The following is a 25,815-nucleotide window of genomic DNA, read 5'->3' as shown; positions in this document are numbered from 1 at the left end:
AATAAATGGGAGAGGGTCACAATAATTGGCATCAAATGCTTATTGGGATTCGCACTATTGCTGAATTCCAAGATCTGCACGCACCCACACGCATTCACCAATTTAAATGACCCACAAACCCTAGCTTTTTTCCCATTGCTCTCCTTCTCATTGGCTCTTCCTCAATGTAGTGTATGTAGCATATTCATTCCTCTACAGAGCAAGATGAGAGAGAAAGAGTGGGAAAGTTAGAGCGAGAAAGCTCAAAACAAAAATACCCCAAAAGCAAAAGTAGTGATGAGAGAGAGATAAAGGCAGCAGAACCAATTAGGGTTCATTCGGAAAGTTTGTGCATTTAGAAAGGTAACCATTCATTGTTCTCTCTTCACAAATCACTAATCGTCTATAAGTTTTAAGCTCTGGGTTTTGGGTTTTGAAATGGGTTGAGTTGAATCATCTGTGAATCTTTTTGTTGTTTCGTCCAATTTAGTGGATTGAAGATGAAGCTGCTTTTGTGTGGTGGTTTTGTGGCTTGAATTTAGGGTCTTTAGTGGGATTGTGTACTTGGGTTCTGGGTGGTTTTTAATTTCGTTTTTTGCTTTTTGGTTCTATTTGCAGTTCACTTTTGTGGGTGATTCTTCTTTTGGGAATCTAGGGTTTTGTTTTTGGTGGATTGTGCTTAGCAATTGGGAATTCGATATGAGAGACTTTGATGTTGTATGGGAGGGTGATTGAGCTTGAATCTGTATAGGGCACAAATTCTAGAGTTTTGTGACGGTAAAGTGTGTGAACTTTTGGATTCTTCACCAGTTGGAGGTTTTTCAGAGTCTCATAAGGCGGAGGTTTGACGCAAATGTTAAAAACTGAAGCTTTGGTTGATTTTTAAAATTTTATTGGATTTAAATCCTGTGGAATTTTTGGGTATTTGAAAATCTTGGTGTGTTTATGATTAGTTAGCTTTTAAGGAAATAAGAGTGGAAATGGCGGCGGAATCGAACACGGGTTTTCGCCATGGGGGAACTTTTGGCTCTCCTTTTAGTCGGCATGCTATATCTTTTCAGTCAGGTGCTATAAACAGCACATCTGATATGATCCCGATGGCGAATTATTACGGGATAAATAGTACAGCAGGCATGGTGTTTTCTGGAAATTCCAGCATCATTAACAATAATCCAGGAATGACTCAAGCTGGGAGTTCTTCTGGTTCTTTTCTTCTCGATTCTGTGCCAGGGCTCAAGCATGACGCTGATATGGCTGCAGAGTGGTCTGTTGAAGAACAACAAAGGTTGGAGGAAGGACTTGACAAGTAGGTACTTTGTTCCAGGGGTTTGTTAAATTTCTTGCAACGTATACATGTTTTTTGTTTGTGGTCTTACAAGACTTGCATTAACATAATTTTCGTCAACCTGCTACCTTTCGGGACCTTGTTGCAAGTGGGATCTTCGTGCGTCGTGTTTGTTCTTTTTTCTATTAAGTCAATTTATGCTTTTCGTTTGTTTGATTGCCTTGCTCTGATTGAGGAAAAACTTTATTGCCTCAAATCAAATTTCATGGAATGGTTGAAGTGTAATGATCATACATCTGGAATGCATTGTATACCCATCATTGGTCCCATTCTTCTATCCTTCCTAGGAAGTCGATGATTATTCATATCATAGCTATTACCATTTGGTCTTTCAGCTATCTGGCAAATAACAGCATTTACTATTTATATGTCAGAGGTTTGGTGCAGACACTAGGCCTCATACACGAGTTTATAGGTGTCAACACAAAAGGATGGCCCATGGGCGTTATGTTCCCACCCCATGACTTTGTGGTTGGGCAAATGATGTTATTTGTTGGCCCTGACCGACAGAGACCCAGACAGTTGTTTCCTTATATGATTGAGGTTGTTACTATTTTGAGTTTTGACACTTTTATTTGATAAGATTGTAGGCAGTTTAAAGACTATTAACACTAACAGCTGAGATAAACTTGGAAATAAATTAATAAAAATATTTGAGATCTCTATTATTAGACTCAAACCTTTCAAAGGCAAGTTCTTGGTAGTGTACTTTGACGACATCCTCATTTATTGCAAATCGAAAGAGCTACAGTTTCACTGCCTCACACAAGTTTGTATGGCTTTGACAACATCTAGTCTTTATGCCAACTTTAAGAAGTATTCCTTCTTCACCAATAGAATCATCTTCATAGATGTCATAGTCTCTTAGTTTATCAAAAAAAAAAAAAAAAAAAAAAAAGTAGATGTCATAATCTCTTTAGAAGGTGTGTTTACTGACCCACAGAAGGTTGAGGTGATAGCTAAGTGGCCAGAGCCCAAGAACATCCATGATATTTGCAATTTTTATGGACTCACTACTTTTTATCACCGCTTCATAAAAGGGTTTAGCATTGTTATGTCTACCATCACTGATTGCTTGAAGAAGGTGAATTAAGTGGAGAGATAATGCTACCGGAGCATTTTGAGGATATCAAAAGGAAAATGACTGAGGCACCAATCATGCATCTCCCAGACATCACAAAAATATTTGAGGTTGAAGGCCCTGTTTGGCAACTTGGCTCTTAGGCTCAAAAAACAAAAAAGCCAAGAAGTCATTAAAAAAATCATAAAGTCCAAAAGCCACACTAAAAACACTAAAACACACTTACTTTTTTCACCTCATAAAAAAGCCAAAAAGTCACTAAAAATACTATTTCCAAACAACCCCAGAGGGTGATGTGTCAGGCATTGGCATAGGTGAAGTATTTAGTTAGGAACGTCATCCAATTGAATGCCGTCAAGCAAAAGTATGCCACCTATATGGAAAGTGATTCTATGCTACAGTGCAAGAATTTGTCCTCTAGAAGATTCTATGCTATATGGAAAGTATGCCACCTTACGATGCTAGTGCCATTATCTTCTACCATAGTTTGTTCTCTATTCCGATCACGAAGTACACTACCTAAATTTGATAAAAGAAGCTGAGTTGTTGAGTTGAGATTTTGCAAGACTATGCTTTAATTGGCCAAGCTTAAAGATAGATGTTGCCAAATTAGTGGACCAATGTCATGCGTGTCAGTTAGCCAAACATCGAAGACAGAACACTGGCCTTTACACCGCACTTCCTTTGCAAGATGTAACCATGGATTGTTTGCTCGGGCTTCTACTTACTTTTAAGATGCATGATTCGATTTTCCTAGTCGTTGATCTCTTCTCTTAAATGGCCATTTTATTCCATGCTCTAAAACCTTTAATGCCTCAAAAGTTGCAAAACATTATTTTGAAGTGGTTTCTAAATTATATTGTCGTCCCAATACTATAGTATCTATTGGGGATGTTAGATTCATGAGCTATTTTTGGAAAACACTTTGGCATATGGTAGGCACGAAGTTGAAAATTTCCACAACATTTCATTTCACCCCCAAACAGATGGTCAAACAGAAGTTGGCAATGGGAGTTTTGGAAACTTCTTGAGATGTCTGGTGGGTGACAACAATAGAAACTGGGATTCCAGTCTCCCTAAAGCCCAATGTGCATACAGTAGTTATATTAACATGTCTATAGGTTTGAGCCCGTTTCAAGTTGTGCATGGTTACAAACCTAGAAAACCCCTATAGGATTAGCAAATGCCTACTTGTTCATGAATTGCATAACAAGATTAGCAACTAGATTCAAGCAAGTAAGAACAATATAAAATTCAAGTTAATTCTTGTCGATGTTATTTGGAATTTCAACGGATTATGTCATTGAGGATTTGCTTATGGAATTAGCCTTCCCTTAACCAAGATGACAACCCTATACCTGATTTGGGCGCTGCCCATGTCCTCTGCCTGAAAAGAACATATTAATGCTATTGTGGATGAGCAAATTGTTTTCAATAGGAATGATGAAATTTCAGTTCTTAGTTTGTTGGAAGGGACAACTTGACATGGATCACCTGAGCTGAGTTGCAACAACATGAACCTGATTTGCTGGAATAATACCAGAGCTTCTAGGTGTTACACTCGCTAGTGTCCAGTTCTTCTCACCCCTGGTGAATTGGTGCCAACACCAAGCCTCAAAACACATGAGATTATGGACGTCAACACAATAGGGTGGCCCACCCAATGATTTTGTGGTTGGGCAGCATTTTGTCTGTTGGCCCTGATTAGCAGACACCCAGATAGAGTTGTTTTCTTATTTGATTAAAATTCTGGTTGAGATTATTATTATTTTGAGTTTTGAGTTTTGATGTCTTTTATATGATGAGATTGGAGGATACTTACAGATTCCTAACACTACCAGATGAGAGAGACTTGGGAATAAATTAACAAAAATCTTTGAGATCTCTATTATGTTTGCTGCTGAAGCCAGACCCCCTTATGTGCTGACACCTAAGATTTCTCTTTCTCTGTTTTGCACTGTTCTGCATCAAGGTTGCCCTGATATCTTTTACAGTCACAATTTCTCATTATTGCTGCTAAAAAATCTTGGTTGTTTCGTTGTTTCACAAAGCTGGCAATGAAACTACATTTATCATTTTACATGTGTTTGGTTAAGAATGCTTATTTATGATGCTGATTTACATTTTATATATAACATGGTGAATAAATGTGGAAATGCTTTCTATTTTTGACAGAATGAATTCTTGAATATGTATGCAAGGTTACTTCCCTTTCACAGTGATGGATTTCATTTACTTCTATTGGATACATATTCATGAATATTTTTTTTTCTTGCATGGAATTGTAGATATGCTGCTGAACCCAGTATCATGAAGTATATTAAGATTGCAGCTATGTTGAATGATAAAGATGTACGTGCCGTGGCTCTGAGGTGTAGGTGGATGACGGTAAGCTCCTCACTGATGATGATGCAATCTGATCATCATTTACAGGGAAGAACAATAATGTGTGGAAAACTAAAAAATCCAGCTTCCAACATTGTTGGACATTCTTCTTTTCCTTCTTCCCTGTCTCCCAGCCCATTTTCTGCAGAACCTCCCCCCTCCCCCTAAACAAGACAGTAGTGATCCCTGAATATACCAATTTAGATGGGTTGCTCTTTTCTCATTTGGTGTTAAAAATTGTGCAATCAATTAAGTTTATTGATTTTTTTTTTTACCAAGTTGGTAGCCCTGCCCAGTTTCTCTTCATTGAGACAATTCTCTTTAATTTCATCTTAATCTAGTTTGAATGAGCTTGGATTTGGTTCCAGAACTCAATCGGATAAAATCCTCTTCTATGGAATGAATTTTCTCAGATCATATGATTTATTTTTTTTTAATTGTGGTCTTAGTTGAAATGCAAATACAATCAAATTTCACATCTGCATAAATAAAATATTTTTCTCTACACTTTTGCAATTTGTTGTTCATTATTGTTGTTCTTTCTATTAGGCGCTTAAATTATTTAAATTTTGCTTTCTTATGTTGATCCAGAGCTCTGTTATCGTAATCTTATGATTCGCGATTCGATTCGCAATTTTTACAAAATCGATACAAATTTATGGATGAATTTGTTTTGGAAGTGAATCTCTAGTGAATCACACGACTCCCGATTCGATTTACTTTTTACGATTTATACAATTGTTGAAATTGTTGTGTCCGATATATTTTCAACCTTTTTTTTCTCCATCTTTTTAGTGAAAATGACATAAGACAACTTCTAATATTGTCTAATACCAAAATAACTAATATATATATGATTTGTTATTATTTTAGTGATCATGGAATTTTTAATATGATTCAATCAAATTCAATCAGACCCGACATGTTTTAACATTTCTTCTCATTTTTTTTCCTTTAAAAAATCATAATATATCTTTTAAAGATGTTTAAGATTAAAGTAACCTACACCATGAATTATCTATTACTATTTTATTAAATTGAAGTTGAATATTACATGGTTGAGGTTAGTTATGCCTTTTAAAATGTTTTAAGTTTTAAAATAAAGGGTAAATTACATTGACACCCCATGAGGTTTATGTTCATTACAGTTTCCCCCCTCACTTTTTAGAAATTACATCCCCCTTCCTGAGATTTAAAGTTTAATTACAGATTGTTCCCTCAAGTAATTTAATTTTTTTAAATACCAATTTTGCCCTCACTGGGTAAATTACATTGACAACCCTCACATTTTAGAAATCACAATCCCCTCCCCAAGGTTTAAAGTAGCATTACCAATTGACCCCTCGGTTAGTATTAGTTGAAAAAAAATTCATTAAAAAAAATTAATTGGAAAAAAAATTATTTGAAAAAATAATTAATCGGAAAAAATTTTTGTTAGTCAATTTTTTAAATTTTTGTTTAAAAACTAACGTAAGATAAAAATTACACTGACACCCTTTGAGATTTATGTTTATTACACTCGAAAGATAAAAATTATATAACAATGATAATTATTTTTTATTTCTTAACCAAATTAATTTTGAATTTTTTAAAAAAATATCTAAAAATCAAACCATACATAACCTAAGAATCTTTTGATAAGTCATTTCTTACATTGGTAACTTATTTAATTATTTGTTAATTTTACGACATTTTTACCATCTAAGGCCTGTTTGGTAACCATTTCATTTTCAGTTTTCGATTTATATTTACAAAAATTAAAAAAACTGTCATAAAATCTTATTTGATAATTTTTTTGGTTTATGAATGGTTGTCTCCGTTTGTAAATTTGAGGAAAAAACGTAAATTCAAAAAATGAGTTTACGTTGGTTTTTAAACAGAAACTTAAAAATTTGACTAACAAATTTTTTTTTTGAATTAATTTTTTTTAAATAATTTTTTTTTCCGATGAATTTTTTTTTCAACTAATACTAACCGAGGGAGCAATTGGTAATGCTACTTTCAACCTTGGGGAGGGGATTGTAATTTTTAAAATGTGAGGGATGTCAATGTGATTTACCTAGTAAGGGCAAATTGGTATTTAAAAAAATTAAATTGCTAGAGGGAGCAATTTGTAATGAAACTTTAAATCTCAGGGAGGGGGATGTAATTTCCAAAAGGTGAGGGGGAAAACTATAATAAACATAAATCTCAGGGGGTGTCAATGTAATTTACCCTAAAATAAAAAATCCTAAATAATTCTTTCTTATTATTTGGTCACTGTTACTTGCAAAAGTATGTATGCTTATTGTTCAAATATCAATATTGTTGTTAATTATTATTACTTTAAAAATTGATATTTTGTCTATTTGGTTACTATCTTTGTTAAGAATAGTTGATAAGAAATATCTAAAAAAGGGAAAGGAAAAAAAAAAAAAATTAGATGGTAATCTTACATAGGAACCTTTGTTAATTTATTACCTATTAAACTACACGATCATCATTCAAAATAACATTTTCATTTTAAGTCTAAATATTTCATATTCACAAGATATATTAACATCTAAGTGTGTAAATATATTTTTCTAAGTAATTTAGAAAAAAGTGATTGAATCTTTACGATTCACGATTCAGTATGAGGTCATTTCGATTCACTATTCGAATCCTGATTTGACAGCTATGATCCGGAGATTGTTTGGTCCCCAAACACCCACTAAACGATGTGATTTTGAGGTGTTGGAATGACCCTAAATTACTGCTATGTTGTTTTATCATGGCATTGAACTTTTACGAATGAAAATTATGCAAATAACCCAATTTTTATTTAATGTTAATAAATGATGTTGATAGTATGTAGTCATCTCCTTATGTGTTAAAATATTATCAAGTTTTTGTTAAACCAAAATTTAGGAGGAAGGAATTTATGTAGTCATCATTATGACCATATTTTTTTTCTCGTTCTGGGGTAGCATGGGGAATTTGAGCAATTGATCAAGAGTTCCCATAGATTGGCTTCATATTTTCTTTTTTCTTCTGTACTTAATGCCTTGCGTTGCACATGTTGTCCTCTAGGCCTGCAATATATAGCTATGTTACATGGCTCAGGTGCTGGGTGTGGGTATGTGTCCAATTGTTAGATTCATCTAGTCCTTATGTCCAAGGACACTGGGAAACTGCTATATTTTATATTTCTTCAACACTTCTTTCATTTATTTAGGGTGAAATGGTATTTACAAACCACCATAGCACTTTTTCATGATTTAGTCTTATGCATAGTTTCATAAAAAGCTCTTCTAAGGAAAAAGGTGGATTAGCTATTGGAAACATCATTGTTAGGAATATTGCTCTTTTGGACAAGTGGTTGTGGAGATTTTCGATTGAAAGTAATTCGCTATGGTGTTCAGTTATTAAAAAAAGCAAGTATGGAATTCAACCCAATGGTAGAGATTCTAATGTGGTTAATACAGGCAATTGTCATTCACCGTGGAAATCTATTTCTCGTTTGTATCCTTTTGTGTCTAACTACTTTTCGTTGAGTGTGGGGAATGGGGTGAACATTCGCTTTTGGGAGGATGTTTGGTTAGGGGATATCTCGTTTGATAGATCTTTTCCCCTTCTTTACTGGTTGGTTCGTTCTTCAAATGTTTCGATAGCGTCGGTGGCTTGCTCTTCTATGGCACCCATCTCTTGGAATTTTGATTTCATTAGAGACTTGAATGATAGGGAGGCGTGGGAGATGGCATCTTTGTTGGTAGTGCTTGAGGGGGTCTCTCTTTCTTCATGTTGTGATATTAGGGTGTGGAATCTGGGCTCTTCCGGGGTCTTTTCATGTAAATCTTTTTTTGATAAGCTCATTGATAATCCCTCTATTCCCTTGTTTCCTTCTCATAAGAAAATTTGAAAAGTGGGCGTCCCTCATAAAGTGAAGTTTTTCATGTGGTCTTTGGCTCAAAAAGGTGTAACAACTAATGATGTTTTCCAAAGGAGAAGGCCTAATTACTCTCTTTGTCTTCAATGGTGTGTGATGTGCAAGAGGAACTTGGAGGAAGCGGTTCATCTATTTCTTCATTGCCCGGTGGCTCGTGTATTATGGCAGCGGCTGTTTGGCTTATGTGATGAGCAGTGGGTTGCTCCACGCGACTGTATTCAAATGCTTATTATTCAATTTATAGGGTTTGGGAGAACCAAGAGAGCCAAAACAATGTGGACTTGTATTGTTTTTGCTATTTTTTGGGCCATATGGTTGGAGAGAAATGCTAGAATCTTTGATGGCAAGGAAGCAAGTGTAGAGGCTTTGTGGGATAGGGTGAATTATTTGGCGTTATTTTGGGCATTTGTATCCCCTCCTTTTAAAGGAGTTCCCTTGTTCTTGATCTCTAGGGATTGGGCTGCTGTTTGCCTTCCCTAGGGCTATGATTTTTATGTTTTTGTTTCGCTCTTTTTCTCTCTTTGTATGAGGACTCCTTGTTCTCTTTCACATTTTTTAATAAAATTTTGTTGTTGCTCAAAAAAAAAAAAATAAAAAGCTCTTCTAAAACATATTTCTTGAGTGGTGCATTTCCCACTAGACATGTCAGACACATATCCCATCTCCTAGCTTGTGTCAAGTGTCCAAAACGGGTACTTCACAAATATTTGGAAGAATCCATGTAACATAGATATAGGTAGTTTGATTGGACTCTTAATCATTTTGTTGGATTCTTTTTTGTTTATTTATTTTGAGAAATATACAAGTAATCTATACTTTACATATAAAGAAGTTATAAAATACAATGAAACATGTTCTAACATCTGCATTTAGCCAGGGTGGCTGGCCCCAGATGTAAAGTTGAGGATGGCCTTAAAAATTACCATGAGTGCGGGTACGGTTTGGGGTATGGTGGGCCTTTGGGTGTACATCACCAAAGTCCAAGCATTGTTTAAAAAAAGCCTACAGGGCATACTCACTTGACATTGTGATAACATCCGTGGTTATCTACTTCGACTACTGATCTTTTTTTGGCTTCCTTGTATTCTTTGCATCACACTGATGCTTTTTCAATAAGGTCTTATTATTTATCAAAAAATATACTTCCACTACCAATTGAGTCTGTCTCTAATTGAACTGTCTCTTTTATTTGTGGGCTATGCTGTATTATAACTATATTCTAAGTCCAAGCTTTGTTCAAAATAGGGAGAATCCACCGGCCTGGGCAGCTTGGGAAGACTTTCTCCTTTTTGTCACTCCTTCCTCATCATTTCTGTTTTGGTTTTTTTCCCCTACTAGCTGTAGATTTGTTACCAGTGATAGAAGTATTCTAGTTTGAAGCTGAAAATGTACTGAAAAATGGGGGATGTTTTTGGCACTTATGTCGTAACCTTTTTGCGAAAATGGAATAATATGACTACAGAAGGCTGCATGTAAGTTTTTGTATCTGGATGCCCTGATGGTGGGCTTGAAGATCTTTTTTTTTTTTTTGAGGGGGCTTTGTGTTCTAATTGTTCCAGTGTTATTATCTTGAGACCCACATTAGTAGTTGCAAATGCAAGCATTGCTGAGGTAGTTTGCTGTCTGGAAAAAGAAATTGATATTCTTCTAAGTTACATAGGTAGGAGAGATGAAAATAAATAATGCAAGATCCAAAATGTCCCGTTGTTTGAATATGTTCTGTTACAAATTAAATGACGTTTCTGCATGTGACAAGAAGGGAGTATTTTGGTTGCTGACGATGTGGGCCAGTTAACCAACATACTTTGGCTGCCATATGTGAAGCAACCTGTTATGCATTTACATCTACCTATAAATATACACATCTTATGCATTTGGGGGAAATATTTGCACACTTGATTTAATTGAAGCCTTCCAGTTTGAGTAAAAATCTTACCCATATCATATTTGGCAGAGAAAAAAAAGGAAATGTGACGACCCAAATTTGGGGAAGAAAGTGAAAGACAGGAAGGTATTCATTTGCAATTCATATATATTCCTTAGTTTTTGTTTTGCATGATTTGTTTAAATGAACAATGAGTTGTTTCAACTTAAAACCTTTGTAAGATGAACTCTTTTAAATTTGTGAAGTACCAGTGTTGGACACGTGACAATCGGATAAGGGTATGAGATATGTGTCAGACATGTCTAGTTCGAGATGCACCCAATAAATCTAAGTAGTAGAGTTTTGTATGAAACTATGCATCATAACTTGTGTTTCTATTCATAAATTCCTCTATGTTTGTATTTACTGTTGTTCCCTACATGAATTAAGAAGTATTTAAGAAATTTGAAATTTAGCCATGTTTGAATATCTTCGGCACTTACATTAAGAAGCACAAACACTATTAAGAAAGTTGTGTGTCCATGTCAGCCATGCAAATGTGCTCTATTATTTTTTTAAGACTTCTACACGCTTTGGACACTTGGGAAAAAAATGTGTCTATCGCTTAGATACATGTGAAACATATTACAAGTTTGAATAAAATAACTAAGTATCCAATGATAAAAGAAAAATAATATAAATTTATACTTATTAATCAATCATCTTTTAAACTCAGAAAATTCATGTTATAATGTATATTCTTATTATGTGTAAATGAAATATTCGTATATATATTGTAATATATAAAATTATATATTTTATTTGTCCCCTCACTTGTCATGTATTGCATTTTTTGAAGTTTGCCATGTAAGCGTGTCCATATCCATTCTTCGTAGCTTAGACACATACCAACTGTATCTAGTCCCAGTAACATAGCTGAAGACTTGATTAGAAACAATGATCTGAAAATAAGATACGCATGCTATGATATCAACATCTTCTTACTTTTGACACTTTTTATACAAGCTGCTGCACCGTGCCCATAACTTTTGAGTTGGCAGCGTAAATTCTTCTATTGCATAATTAGCCAGAACTGAGTCTTTCATTATACCAGTAGGCTGCACTTAGACACATGTTTATGTCTATTTCTGATTTTTAATTGTTGACCTTCTTCCATGTTGAATGTAAGACAAAATGTTCATTTATTTCTTTTTTTACAAGAAAAAGTTTTTCACAAACGTTTTTACCCACTTTTTGCGTGTAATGCAGATTTGTATACTTTTTAAAGTGGGTTTACCCATGGAGTATGAATGGAATAGGGTTGTCATTTTGTGGCTGTTGGCCAAAATTGTGGCTTTTCTTGTTTCTACATTCAAAGCAATTTATAAACTGCTGGACAACCAACTAAAAACTCACTATAAGAAACTTAATGTTTGCAACTTCATGTTCCCAGTGGAGCAGCAGGATATGATTGCTTTATTTATTTATTGAATCAATTAATGTGTTTAGGATGTAATGTTGTTGATTGTAGAACCAGTATTCTAAAGATCATGCTTCTTCAGGATAAATTGGTGGCATCATCCTCCAAGATAAATATATCTTCAGCTTCACTATTGAATATGGCTCCGTATTCTTTGATCCCGAACCATTTGGACCATAATGAACACATGCATTTTGAAGGTTAGTGTCTTTTGTTCCTTTATTAAGGCGTTCTTGTTTATGTCATTTTTCCATTGAAATCCTTGCAATTTGAAATGATTGGTTGTTTCTCTTAGTTTGGCTTTATCTTAATGTTTTTTCTTTATTCCTTTTTCCATTTGTGTCTTTTCTTTCCCCCCCTTTTACTGAATAATATCAATAAAAGCAATTTGGAAAGCACATATAGCTAGAAAGAATTAAAAATTCAAATCATTGGGTTATGGACATGAGACACGGACATAGGACAACATGAAAATTCAACTTAGTAAAGTTCTTGGGAAAATAGGATGTGGGTCCAATTCCCTAACCTAGGTGCTAAGTGTTCTATATGGGTACTTTCAAATTTAGAAGAGTCAATGTAACATAGGGTACTTGAGGAGGGTGGTGGTGTGTAAATATGGAGATACATGGAGGGGGGATGAGAGTCGGAGGAGGTTGCTATATCTGATGGTTTGGGGTTGTTGGAAAGGTATCCATTGCATTTGGGATTCTTTCTGAAGATATATTCTGTTTGTAGTAGAAAAATGGAAATGGTGAGCAAATGAGGTTCCGGAACCATCAACCATTAGTGGTGTGGAGAGAAGTTGGAACCGATTTATCCTACTATTCCTCTCATTGGGACTAATAGGGAGGTCGCTATTAGTGAGTATCTCGAGGTGGATTGCAATCATGTCTTTTGAGATTTTGGCTTGCTTAGAGACTTGAATGATTGGGAAGTGGGGAATTGTTGGAGCTTCTTCGATGTGTATATGCCATTCCTCGCATTGGTGTTGGAGGGGACGGGATTGAAATTCAATGGATGAGGTTGAAGTCAGGATATTTTGAAGCTTAGTCCTTTTATGAAGTTTTAGTGGGTTATAGGAGAGTTCCTTTTCTTTGGAAAGAAGTGTGGGGATCCAAGGTTCCTTTAAAAATTGCATTTGTTATGTGGATTGCAACACATGGAAAAATTTTAATTGTTGATTATGTGATTAAGAGGAAACAAATTAATGTTAATTAGTGTTGTATGTGCAAGCATGATGGGAAATCCATGAGTATCTTCTTATTCATTGCAAGATGGCATGAGATTTGTGGTCTTCGATCCTTTCTAATGTTTGGCTTAGAGTGGGTGTTCCCCCATAAGGTTGGGGAGCTTCTTCATTCTCGGAGATGAGGCCTTGTGCGGAAAAAAAAGGAAGGCTTGGTGTTTGGTATTGGATAATGAGGGGAGAACACAATAAAAGGGATTTTGATGAGAGAGAAGAGCTTATTTTCAAATTAAAGAGTAGATTAATTTCTTTTTTTGTATAGTTGGTTTTTGAGTGCAATTAACCCATCCTTTAGCCAATTAACTCATCCTTTAACCTTTAAGAATAGATCAGTTAAGAGCCAAATAGATTATTTCTTAGTGAGAAAATTGGACCACCTAAAATGCAATGATTATAAGGTGATTCCTGGAGAGAGCCTAACCTCTCAACATAGGATTTTGGTACTAGATTTATGTTTTAGAAGGCAATACTAAGCTAGGAAGAATGGTGGGCGTCGTAGGACGAGATGGTGGGACCTAAAAAGGGATAAACTAAAAATATTTAAGAATAGAATTGATAAGGTACTTGGGATTTGGAAGATGATGCTAACACTATGTGAAACTCGATGGCCAATAGTACGAGGAGAATCTCAAGGGAAGTGCTTGGAGAGTTGCAAGAAATGGGACCCAGCTCTAGGGAAATTTGGTGGTGGAGGAAAGAGGTTTAAGCGGTAGTTAAGGCAAAAAAAAAGTGCTTTAAAAAGTGGCAGTATAGAATTGAGGAAAACTTTAAGATCTATAAATTGGCTAATAAGGAGGTCAAGAAAATAGTGAGAGAAGCTAAGTTGAAAGCTTATGATGATTTATACACTAGACTAAATAGTAAGGAGGGAGAGAAGAGGGTATACAAACTTGCTAAGATACGGGAGATGAAAACAAGAGATTTTAATCAAGTTAAGTGCATCAAGAGTGATGATTCTAAGGTATTGGTGAAAGATGAAGACATTAAGAAAAGATAGAACTATTTTGAGAAACTATTAAATGAGGAACATGGAAGTACGGCAATAGGGGAAAAAATAGCTAGTAATACGATAAATCAAGACTATAGGTTCTATCGCAGGATTAGGCACTTGGAAGTGGAGATTGCATTTAAGAAGATGAAATCAAATAAGGCTTTAGGACCCGATGATATACTTATTGAAGCTTGGAAGTGTTTAGGTAAAAAAGGGATTGCTTGGTTGACTAGGTTGTTTAGCAAAATTTTGTTGACTAGGAACATGCCTGATGAGTGGAGAAAGAGTATTTTAGTGCCAATCTATAAGAATAAAGATGTCCAGAATGGCAACAACTATAGAGGAATCAAGCTAATGTGTTATATAATGAAAGTGTGGGAGAGGGTGATGGAATGCCGATTGCGAGATATAAAAGAGATGTCAGATAATCAATTTGGGTTTATGCTTGGCAGGTCAACAATGGAAGCGATCTATCTTTTGAGGAGAATAACAGAACAGTATAGAGAAAAGAAAAGAGACATTCATATGGTGTTTATCGATCTTGAGAAAGCATATGATAGAGTGCCTCGGGATATAATATGGTGGGTGTTAGAGAAGAAAGGGGTAACAAAAGTTTACATTGATGTGATTAGGGACATGTATGAAGGGGTGCTGACCATTATTAGATCGCCTGCTGGAGAGACAAATGAATTTCCTATCACTGTCGGGTTACACCAAAGATCTATCTTAAGTCCTTATCGTTTTGCTTTAGTTATTGATGAGTTGACGAGAAATATTCAGGATAATGTGCCATGGTGTATGCTTTTTGTAGACGATATCGTGTTAGTGGATGAGACTAGAGAAGGAGTTAATACAAAGTTGGAGATTTGGAGAAAAGCTTTTGAATCTGAAGGATTCCGGATAAGCAGAACTAAGATGAAGTGTAAATTTAGTAACAATAACAATGAAAGTAGAGGAGAAGTGAAGATTAAGAATCAAGAACTGCCTAAGAGTGAACATTTTCGTTATTTAGGATCGATTATCACAATAGCGGGGGAGATTGATGCAGATATAGCTCATAGGATTAAGGCGGGTTGGTGTAAGTGGAGAAGTGCATCTGGGGTACTGTGTGATAAACGAATACCCACTAGACTAAAAGGTAAGTTCTATAGAATGGCTATTAAACCAGCGATGTTGTATGGGATATAGTGTTGGGCCATAAAGAAAGAACATGCAGATAAGATGAGTGTGGCTGAGATGGGGATGCTAAGGTAGATGTGTGGCAAGACTAAACAAAACAAAATTAGGAATGAGTGTATTCGGGAATGAGTAGGAGTAGTACCGATAGAAGATAAGTTGAGAGAAAATCGATTGAGATGGTTTAGACATATTCAACGGAGACCCCAACAGCGGCAGTAGTGAAGGGATGCGATGCTGTAACGGTAGATGGAAGTGCCAGGGGACGGGATAGGCCTAGATTAACGTTGGCTAGCATTATAAATAAAGATATGGATCTACTTAATTTGACTAATGAAATGGCCTTTGATAGGGCCGAGTGGAGAAGAAGGATTCATGTACCCGCCCCCATTTGATGGGACTTAAGGCTTGATTTGGTTTGGTTTTTGATGTTTAGATCTTTTCGTATATGGGTTGCTTCTCCTTGGTGCCGCTTTAATAAAACCTTTACTTGTCCAAAAAGAAAGTCTCAAGACTCCTAGGTGCATTGCCTAAATTTTCTAGGAGTGATTTTTAGAATTTTTGTCTTCATTTTCTTTTTTTCTTGATTTTCTTAGGCTTCTAAGCCAGTTTTCTAGTTTACTGGATTTTCTGAAAATTGGTAGTTCGAGGACTTGGGCAGCGAGCAATTTATAGGTTTTGATATCAAATCAAAGGCTTTATGCTTAGAGAAAGAGATTGTGGTTTATTAGGTCTAACTGTCATTTGGAATGTTCTGGGTCTATGAGCAGCACCTGGGGAAGAGATTTACTTTCTTGTGGAGAGAAGAGGAGAGAAAGATCACGGGCTTACCCATGTTAGAGCCAAGAAACACACAAAATACAATCACAATTTTCTAAAGTTGCATAGAAAGGCGTCTAATCGTACTCCAATTAATATTATGACTAAAAAATAAGAAACTTTAGCACCCTTATTATACTATTCTAGACCTAATAAAACCCACATATAATGACCCATTTAATAACTTGACTCGTGACAAAATTTGTGGATCCAAATTAGCACCCAAGTCCAGCAATTTGGAAATTACCAAAACACCCTTAGCCCTCCTAAAAATTGGGAAAACATAAATAAAAAAATTCAGATACTAGTTTAGAATAAATGTAAATAAAGGCTCTACACACTATCATGGACACTTACTTTCGACCAAAACGGTTCCTTGGTACCATGGGCCCCATAGCTTCACTTTAGGCTTTCAAAGCCTATAAATAATACTTATTAGGGGAATTTCTCAGTGTATAAGTTGAAAAATAATAATAAATTAATGGTAAACTTTATCAATATTAATAATTAAAATTATAAACTTTTTCACACAGATGTAATAATTTTTTGCAAATACCACCTGCATGTAATTTCCCAATACTTATTTAGACACGCAATAGATGTGTTTTCAGTTCTATATTTTTTCCTTCTAGTATTTGGCTCTTATCAATGTATAATTCATATTCTTTATTGATCCCAGCATTATGTGGCCCAACAAGACATCTTTTGGAGCAAAATAATCGAGTTCTTAGTCAAATTTCTGCGAATCTTTCTATACTGAAGGTGAGCCTCTATCCTACATTTTCATGGAGATATAACAATACTGATTTTTCCTTAAAATTTAATGTGAAATATATTTTGATTAAAATGACATTTCATAATAGAGAAAAGGTAGCATTGCTTGTGTAGATTCTCAATACCATAAAATGTTGTTATTATTGAAAAAAAAAGAAGGGAGATTTATTAGAAAATCCTTTTTTAAGTGTATGTATCCCAATTAGTTCATAAGATATTCTTGTACTCCAATAAGTCCTATTATTTGAACATTTGATCTACCAAATCTTAATTCTTATATTATGGACTTTTTTACCCTTACAAATATTTTTTGAACGATTAGCAATTTAGTAATGTGAACATTCATATTTTACAATTTGAATATTCACATTGACGTGTGAATGTTCACATTGACAGTGTAAACATTCACGTTGACAATGTGAACGGAGCATTCATACTAAAAATGTGAATACTATTAGGGGTATTTTGGTAACTATGTCACCTATAGGACTTATTGGAATATAAGAAAATAATGTGGACTAAATAGAACATAAGTAGTTGAAAATGGATTTATGAAAAAGTGCCCCAAAAAATAACTATATTTTGTTCAACAAAAAGTCCATTCCTTTTTAGTTGTATCACTATTTGATTAGTGTGTAACGCCTGTCTACATGAACAATTGCTGCTCGTATATGCATGCACAATGTATTTGTGGGGTTCCTTTCTTTTTTGGGGGGGAGGACATCTTGAACATGCAAGAGCCTAGCTGAGAGATGCAGAGGGCAGTCCTTGCAGCGCCCTATGATTCACCTAACCAAACCAAGCCTTGTGTCCTAAGTAGGATCAGCTACATGAATGAGCTGACCCCACTAAAAATGCATGTAAACAGTAGGAGGGAATCGCTGATTAAAAGAAAAAAAGAGAGGAGGGAATCAGTTTCTAAAATGATCCAATTAAATCTTTGAATCAATTTCTACTATCATTTGTTCTAATAAGTTATTTGACTTGGTACTTGCTTTGCCTGCATAAAATGGTTACCCAATGTCCCAAACTTCTATTTGATTACTGCAACTTTTTTTTTTATTCTTCAGTTCAAACTTCTTTATCTAATTAGTCTACCAATTTCAATGGACTTTTTGATACATAGGGTGACATTTTGGTAAAGCAGCACAAAAACTCCTAAGAAAGTCCCATGTACGCGTGTCAAATGCTGCCATCGTGGACTAGTGTCAAACGCTGCCATCATTGGACATCTCCCGACATGTATTGCACATGCATCCAAATGTGTCCTATTATGGTTCTTAATTTTTCAAGAACCGGACACTCTTTTGACACTTGGGGAATGTATGTATCCATAGTTCTGTCACAAGTAAAATACATTGCAAGTTTGTATAAAATAACGAGAGATTAATGAGAGATGCAGAGGGCAGTCCTTGAATGAGCCTAGCTGAGAGATGCAGAGGGCAGTCCTTGCGGCACCCTATGATTCACTTAACCAAACCAAGCCTTGTGTCCTAAGTAGGATCAGCTACATGAATAAGCCGACCCCACTAAAGCCAATTAGTCACTTGTTTTGTGCAAAATTCATGTAAGCAGTAGGCGGGAATCAGTTTCTAAAATGATCCAATTAAATCCTTGAATCAGTTTCTACTCTCATTTGTTCTAATAAGTTATTTGAGTTAGTGCTCACTTTGCCTGCATAAAATGGTTACCCAAGGCCCCAAACTTCTATTTGATTACTGCAACTTTTTTATTTATTCTTTGGTTCAAGCTTCTTTATCTAATTAGTCTACCAATTTCAATGGACTTTTTGAAACATAGGGTTGACATTTTGGTGCAGCACAAAAACTCCTAAGAAAGTCCCATGTACGCGTGTCAACCGCTGCCATCGTTGGACATCTCCCGACATGTATTGCACATGCATCCAATTGTGCCCTATTATGGTTCTTAATTTTTCAAGAACCGGACACTCTTTTGACACTTGGGGACGCATATAGTTCTGTCACAAGTAAAATACATTGCAAGTTTGTATAAAATAACGAGAGATTAATGACAAATCAAAACAATGTGGATATATACTTGATAAGAATTTTGAAATCGAAAATTCCCAATTTGGTTACTAATAGAGTTTTTTTAAAATAGATATTAGGACTTCTTCATTCTATTTTTTGGGATAGAATTCATGGTGAAACACAAGCTATGAAGCACGGATACTTCAAATAGAGTGATGTATCCGTATCGGATACCGATACTCCTTAGATACTTGCGGATACGTATCGGATACTTATTAAAAGTATCGGATATTTCTTAATTATTTTTTCATTAATTTTGGAGTATCAGATACTTAATTTTGAAGTATCGGATACTCCAAGTCATGTTTACTTATTTTATGAAATTAGAATTGTAACATTTCTAGCATAGTAATATAATATAATATAATTGCAAGTATAAATATAAGAATATTTTTCTAATACTTTGTTAATTTCTTCGATAAGAAGAGCATAGTGAATTAAATAATAGAATTTATCAAATTGATGTATCATACTTATTTCATGCATGTCCCCTATAACTACATAGAAAGTAAAAATTAACAAGAGAATATAACAATGGTAAAATTAAATATCAATAAATAAATAAGCAAGTAAACTTGAATACAATATTTTTCACTAGTGTCAAAGGAAAAAGCATATGGATAAGTTGTGAATTGTTCTATTATTATAATATAAATATATTAAACTTGATATTGAAATGAAATATTTGCAAGACCTATTAAAAATTTTAAAGTAAACAAGCTACTAGCTTAAATTAATATAAAATTCTTAAAGGTTGGTATTTTGCATTATAAAATTACAATGTGGTTTTCAACGTTCTTTAGTTTATGTGTAACTCACTATTAATAATTTTAAAAAATATATTTTTCACAAACGTATCCTAACCGTACCGGTATCCTCTTTTTTTAGGTTTTGTCGTATCGCCGTATCCGTATCGTGTCGTATCCGTATCTCGTATCCATATCTATGCTTCCTAGAACACAAGATTCACAATCCACTGTTTTTGGTGTGCATTCAATACGTTTCGTGGTGTTTTAGATCATAGTATTCTCAGGAGCTATGCTAAAGACAGGCCTAGGCTTTGCATAATAGCGTAATTTTCTAAACAATGAACGACTCTTTGAAATCATGAATTTGTCTTTAGCAGAAACTTAAATTTAAGCTCGGAACTAGAGATAAACTCTTTTAATGGGGAATAATTAACAGTGCAACCTGCATGATTTGTAATCAGGACATTGAAAATCTGCAACACCTCTTTTTCTTATATCCATTCTTTAGATCTATTTGGTTTCAGGTTTCTAGCCTGTGTAATATCAGTAAACCTTGCCATCTCTGGCTAGCTGAAATCAGTTGGGTAATTGGTAAATTTAGTGGGAAAAACTTCCAGAACATTGTTAGGTAGCTTGCTTGGTCTGCTATGATCTACTACATATGGCAGGAAACAAATCAAAGAATTTTTAGAGGATTGCAAAGCACCCCAGCCAAGTTTAACAAATCAAATATGATGTCAGGATGCAGTTTCATGGAGTCAAGCCTTCTGCTTCTAATATTTTAATTTGTAGAAATTGGAATATTTCCTTAAATGTTTTTGAGTAATAACTCTTAGATTTATTTTGATTGATTGTGGTTGAGTCTTTTCTCGTCTTGTAATGGAAGGTATGCCTTCCTTGCTGATCTACTTCTCTGTTTTTGGTAATAAACTCACTTTAAAAAAAAAATCAAGTTGTCTATTGAATTCCAGAGGATCTTACGGAAATGAACAATAATGTGATTATCAGATGTTAGCTTGAGTGGTATCTCTTGCCATCTTAAAAGCATTGAGTGCAGGGTTGAAGTCCCAATTTCAATGTGGTGGTGTGTGTCTGCTTTAAATTGTCCTCTCTCTCTCTCTCACTCTCACTCACACAAACACACACACACACACACACACGCATGCACGCACGCACAGGAAGAATATAGAAAAGATAAATTCACCTTCTTGTTTAATTCAGGGACTTCAAATTTGGATGAATCAGTTAAATAACATTGCTCAATTGATCAGATCCCTTTTATTTCCTTTTTCTATTTTTTTTAATCAAGAAGCAAGCACAATCAACTGCTTGAAAAATCATGGGAAAATGGTTTTTTTCCATATGCATGTCAAATCAAAAATCACTTTGTTATTGAACCACAGAAAATGGGGTGCTGAACCTTTTCAATGTGTCGTCATTGCATAGAACTGGAGTGACATTATTATATTATACTTATCGTATTCATGAATCATTTCCTTCGTCATAAATGTTTTCTATGATTTTCTTTTTGGCATTTTGTTCTCATCTTTAATGTTGATCTTGATGAAATTACATATATATATATATATATATATTTTGTGCATGAGATATAAATTGCTTCTCTTTGTACACTTTTGTCAACAATTTGAAAAAATGTTGTTTTGTGACTGACATTTCATTTTCACATTTCAACAAACAGTTAGATGATAACATCGATCTCTTTTTTCGCGCAAGGAACAACATAGCTGTCATACTAAAAGAGTATGTGGATACTCTTAATGTATTTTAATGCTGTTGCTTTTGATTTTGGTTCATATTTGGTTTCTTGTCAATAATTGCCTTTGTGAAAATGCTACTCAATTCTTCCAGCATGAGAGAGATGCCTGGCATAATGAGGCGGATGCCACCACTGCCTGAAACAATAAATGAGGAACTTGCAAATAGTATATTTCCTAGTACATCTCAGCAGGTAATATCTCATGCAGTCACAGTTTTTTGCATATTTATGTAGGTAGGGTATTCTCTTTTCTTTTTTTGTAAGAAAGTTGCTGTGGTCCTTGAATGTGACCCTATTCCCTGAATGACGAAAAAAAAATCAGCACAACAGTGATACCACATCATCACCAACACATGTATCACTGCCCAATAATAACTTAAGATTTAAGCACAATAAGTCCCACTATGTATATGTAGCAGTTGCATACTCCTCTTCAAACAAGTAGTTACACGTGAATATTGGGGTTCACCCTCCCATGTTTAGTTTTATTATTGGGCCATGATAGCATGTGTCAATGATGACATGGTATTACTGTTATACTGAATTTTTACTCCATTTTTACTCCGGAATAAGATCCCTTGTCACTAAGGTATCATGGCATTTTGTTTACTGTTTGCATCTTTTTCCTTTTTCCTGCCCCTGCCCCTGCCCCTCCACGATCTAAAGTCCATGGCAAATGTTGTTTGCTATTTTTATTTATTTGTTTATTTATTTTGATAATTGTAAATGTTGTTTGCTATCGGGGATCACATTTATTCTGGAGCGCACGTAAATTCGTGTGAATTTTTTTCTTGATGCCTTTGAATCCATTTCCCCGTGTTATACATCAGCCTATCAAATTGTCTTGTAGTCCTTTATTTACCCTCTAGTGATTTAACATATTTTCACACACTGGCCACTTCAAATTTTCTGATTATTGAGGTTTAGACCACAACATAGCAAATAATGTAGGGTGATTGAGAAGTTCAGAATTGATTTTATGCACAAGAAAATGTCATTTTTTAATTTATTGAAGCTTTTGCTCCAATAAGCTTTACATTTTTATTTTTCAGGGCCAAAGGTGGTAAGCTAACAATCCAATGTTAATGTCTTACTGCAACTAGTGGAACTCGAAAAAAAGTGTTTAGTATAAGAATAATGACAGAGAAATGTACGCACATAGTGTATGTTGCTTAAGTGGTAAGCAAGGTTCTGAAAAGCGGTTGCGGTCGCCGTAATGGTGGCGGTGACGCGGTTGCGGTTGCGGGGGTGTAAAGGCCGTAGTGTAACGGTTGTGGTAACCGGAACCATGTATTTTTTTATTTTTCACACAATTTGAAAAAAACTTACCGATACGCATATTTTTTTTCCATGATCATATTTATTGGGTTAAAAATAAATATTGATCAATTTTTGTAAATTTTTAAGTATGATCCAATATATTTCATATTTTTAAATCACTATAAACTGAGTTTTTTACATTTCATATTAATAATTAATGACTTTATATTTTACAAAAAATGAATCACTAACTATTATATATAAGATAAATAATGACAAAAATAAGAGAATAAATAAGAGCCTAAATATATATATATATATATACATATTTTAACCAAGCCAAATAGATAATGACCACACTTATTGTTAGTATTGTTTTCAAAGAATATATAGATAAACACACACAAACAAAATGGTTTAGTAATAACAGCTGAATAGAATAACATAGGCCTTATAGTTTCAACAAATTAATAACATGTTCTTCATCTTCCCTCTTGTCTCTCTCTCTCTATCTCTTGCTCCTCTATTTTCTCTCTTTATCTTCCCTCTTCTCTCTATCCCTCTTCCCCCATTTTCAGTTTTTTTTTTTTTTGTGTTTTTTCGAAAGAAACAGTTTAGAAGCGTTACGTAATGGTGCGAAACAGGCCGTTATGGCTGTTACGGCACCGTTACGACCACTACGGCAGCCGCTACGGCCGACACACCTAAAATTCTCAATCACACTACAAAAGCGGCCGTAACGGGTGGCGGTAACCGCCAAAACCGTTACGTAACGGCGTTATGTAACGGTTGCGGCTGCTTTTTAAAACCTTGGTGGTAGGTGTCTTATTTATCAAACCCATGATCTCGGTTTTGAGTCCCATCCTCTTCATATAATTTTTACATAAACACTAACTATAGGGGTATTATGGAAGCTTTCACATATGTAATAGTATAGTTTACATAAACACTAACTATAGGGGCATTTTGGGAAAACCCAAAATATGAGACATCAACACCATAAGAAGCCATTACATATATATTAGTATAGATAGATGATAGTATAGATAAGGGAGATCATTGATATATAATTATAAGGTGTTAGTGGGGGCCAATGGTAATGTTTTACTTCATAGCCGGAAAATCACCTGTTCTAGTTTAGTTATAGATTGGTTAAATACACTCGTGCTTTTATTTAATGTGGAAAACCATGAAGAAATCTCTCTTCAAGGGAAAAACCACAAACCCAACCAACCAACAATATCCGTTATTGAAATCAAATGTTTAAGGTATACTGAAGTCACATGGACTTTACCATACCTTACTTGGTAAACCTAGCTCTCAAGGCTCCTTTCATTTGCCAGGAATTTTGTGTGACAAAGTTGTTCTCAAGAAAAATGTAGTAAACTGAGGTTAAGGAAAAAGCAAAAACTTATTTTCCTGTGTGTTCATTTGTCAAGAAAAGGAAAGTGTATTGTTGAGATTCGTGCAAGATCTTATATTTTTTGCAAGACATGTTGAGGGAAAACATAAAATACAAGTCTCACAACTCAATTGCTAAGTGAACATGAAAAGTTATCAAGAAATTGATTTTTCTTGTACTTTACTTTCTTTTCTTGACAACTGAATGGAGCCTAAGAGTGTTTCTCTAAGCTCCTTGCTGGCACTGCGCTTCACGTGGCTCTGATCTTCTCAGGCTCAGTTGATACAATAGGCTTTCTCTAAGTGCCTTGATCTGATCTCCACTCTTTGTGGCTCTGTTACTCAACGAGAAAAAAATTGGAAGTGGTGTTAACAAATGCGTGTGGGTTTTTATGCAAATAACTCTCAAACTAGAACACTCGATGATGGGAATCAACATGTTGATATGGTTCTAATAGTGAGAAATTATGGTTTTCATAGTTGCGTCCATTAAAAAATAGAGACCACATATGCATAGGTTTGACAGAAATGGAAACCAACTGTGGGCAAAATTGCCATTCATGTAGATAGTTTTGTAGCCCTTTCGGGCAAGGGATTTTGATTATGTGAAAGATGCTTAGAAACTTTAGCATATTGGAAGTATTAGTTGTGTCCAAACCTCAGATTAATCATTACATACAAATACAATGAAGCACATCAGCCTAACCTCTTACCAATTATATCTAGTTTTAGGGTTCACATTGAGAAGTGGCTTGCCCAATTTCTTATCCAGGCAGTTTGAGGTTTGACTCCCCTCCCATTTGCTCGGTTTATACGCTTAGGGGTGGCCTCTGAACACCGAGTTTACGCGCCTGTGGTGGCTCAGTTCCTGGTCATCCAAAAAAAAAAAAAAAAATCTTTTGTAGTCAATGGTCATGTCTTGGCTATGTTCATAGCTGCAATTTCTTTAAGCTTATGGATAAATTGTTCCTTTTCCTTGCATTTATTTATTTGTTTTTTGTACCAGCCCTTGGCTGAAAGTTTTGTTTTTGTCTCCAGGCAATGATGTTCGGCTCATCAAGTGGAGTCCACTTGAAACAGGAGCCCCGATGTTGATGGCATGCTCAATCCTTGAGGTTGAGTTTGATTTATCTTTGTATGTGTAAGTACAAAACAATTTTCTGCTGTAAATGCGTAAGACAGATTATAGGAGCTCTCTTTCTTCCACTTTGTGTACAAACATACTCATCACACATATTGGGTCCTGTGATGAGAAAAAATTTGTAGAGATACATCCCATTTTTGGAAACTGAAATGTTTACCTCTCCCGATATTATAATAATAACAATAATTGCATAGATGACAACCGGATCACTCTATGAATTTAGAGAACAGGTAACCTTGGAGTGGATTCTTATGGTGAGAGTGTGGCTTGTCATTTGCTTGGAAAAATTTACCAAGATGATTGCTTGATCTATTCGATTATGTTTCACTATACAGCATAACATTTTCTCCAATTATGTAAATCTCATCATTGCCTCACCTCATCAA

The 25,815-nt window shown here is 34.9% G+C and overlaps 1 protein-coding gene across 2 annotated transcripts; it reads left to right on the top strand.

Annotated features, from left to right (window-relative positions):
• LOC114296305 (uncharacterized) lies at window positions 1-25,622 on the top strand. Of its 2 annotated transcripts, XM_028240605.2 has the most exons (8): window positions 1-1,285; window positions 4,694-4,793; window positions 10,652-10,708; window positions 12,124-12,241; window positions 16,953-17,035; window positions 21,547-21,608; window positions 21,717-21,816; window positions 25,324-25,622. In XM_028240605.2, the coding sequence occupies exons 1-8, from the start codon at window positions 960-962 to the stop codon at window positions 25,378-25,380; spliced, it is 903 nt and encodes a 300-aa protein (XP_028096406.2). In that variant the 5' UTR covers window positions 1-959; the 3' UTR covers window positions 25,381-25,622. The 2 variants fall into 2 exon arrangements, with proteins under 2 accessions (XP_028096406.2, XP_028096415.1); XM_028240614.2 differs by lacking the exon at window positions 10,652-10,708 and having other exon boundaries at window positions 45-1,285.
• The last annotated feature ends 193 nt before the right edge of the window (window positions 25,623-25,815 follow it).

This window comes from Camellia sinensis, chromosome 11, assembly GCF_055761805.1.
Source record: "Camellia sinensis isolate YWXY chromosome 11, ASM5576180v1, whole genome shotgun sequence".
Lineage (NCBI taxonomy): Eukaryota > Viridiplantae > Streptophyta > Magnoliopsida > Ericales > Theaceae > Camellia > Camellia sinensis.
This window is presented reverse-complemented; position numbering and strand designations above follow the sequence as displayed.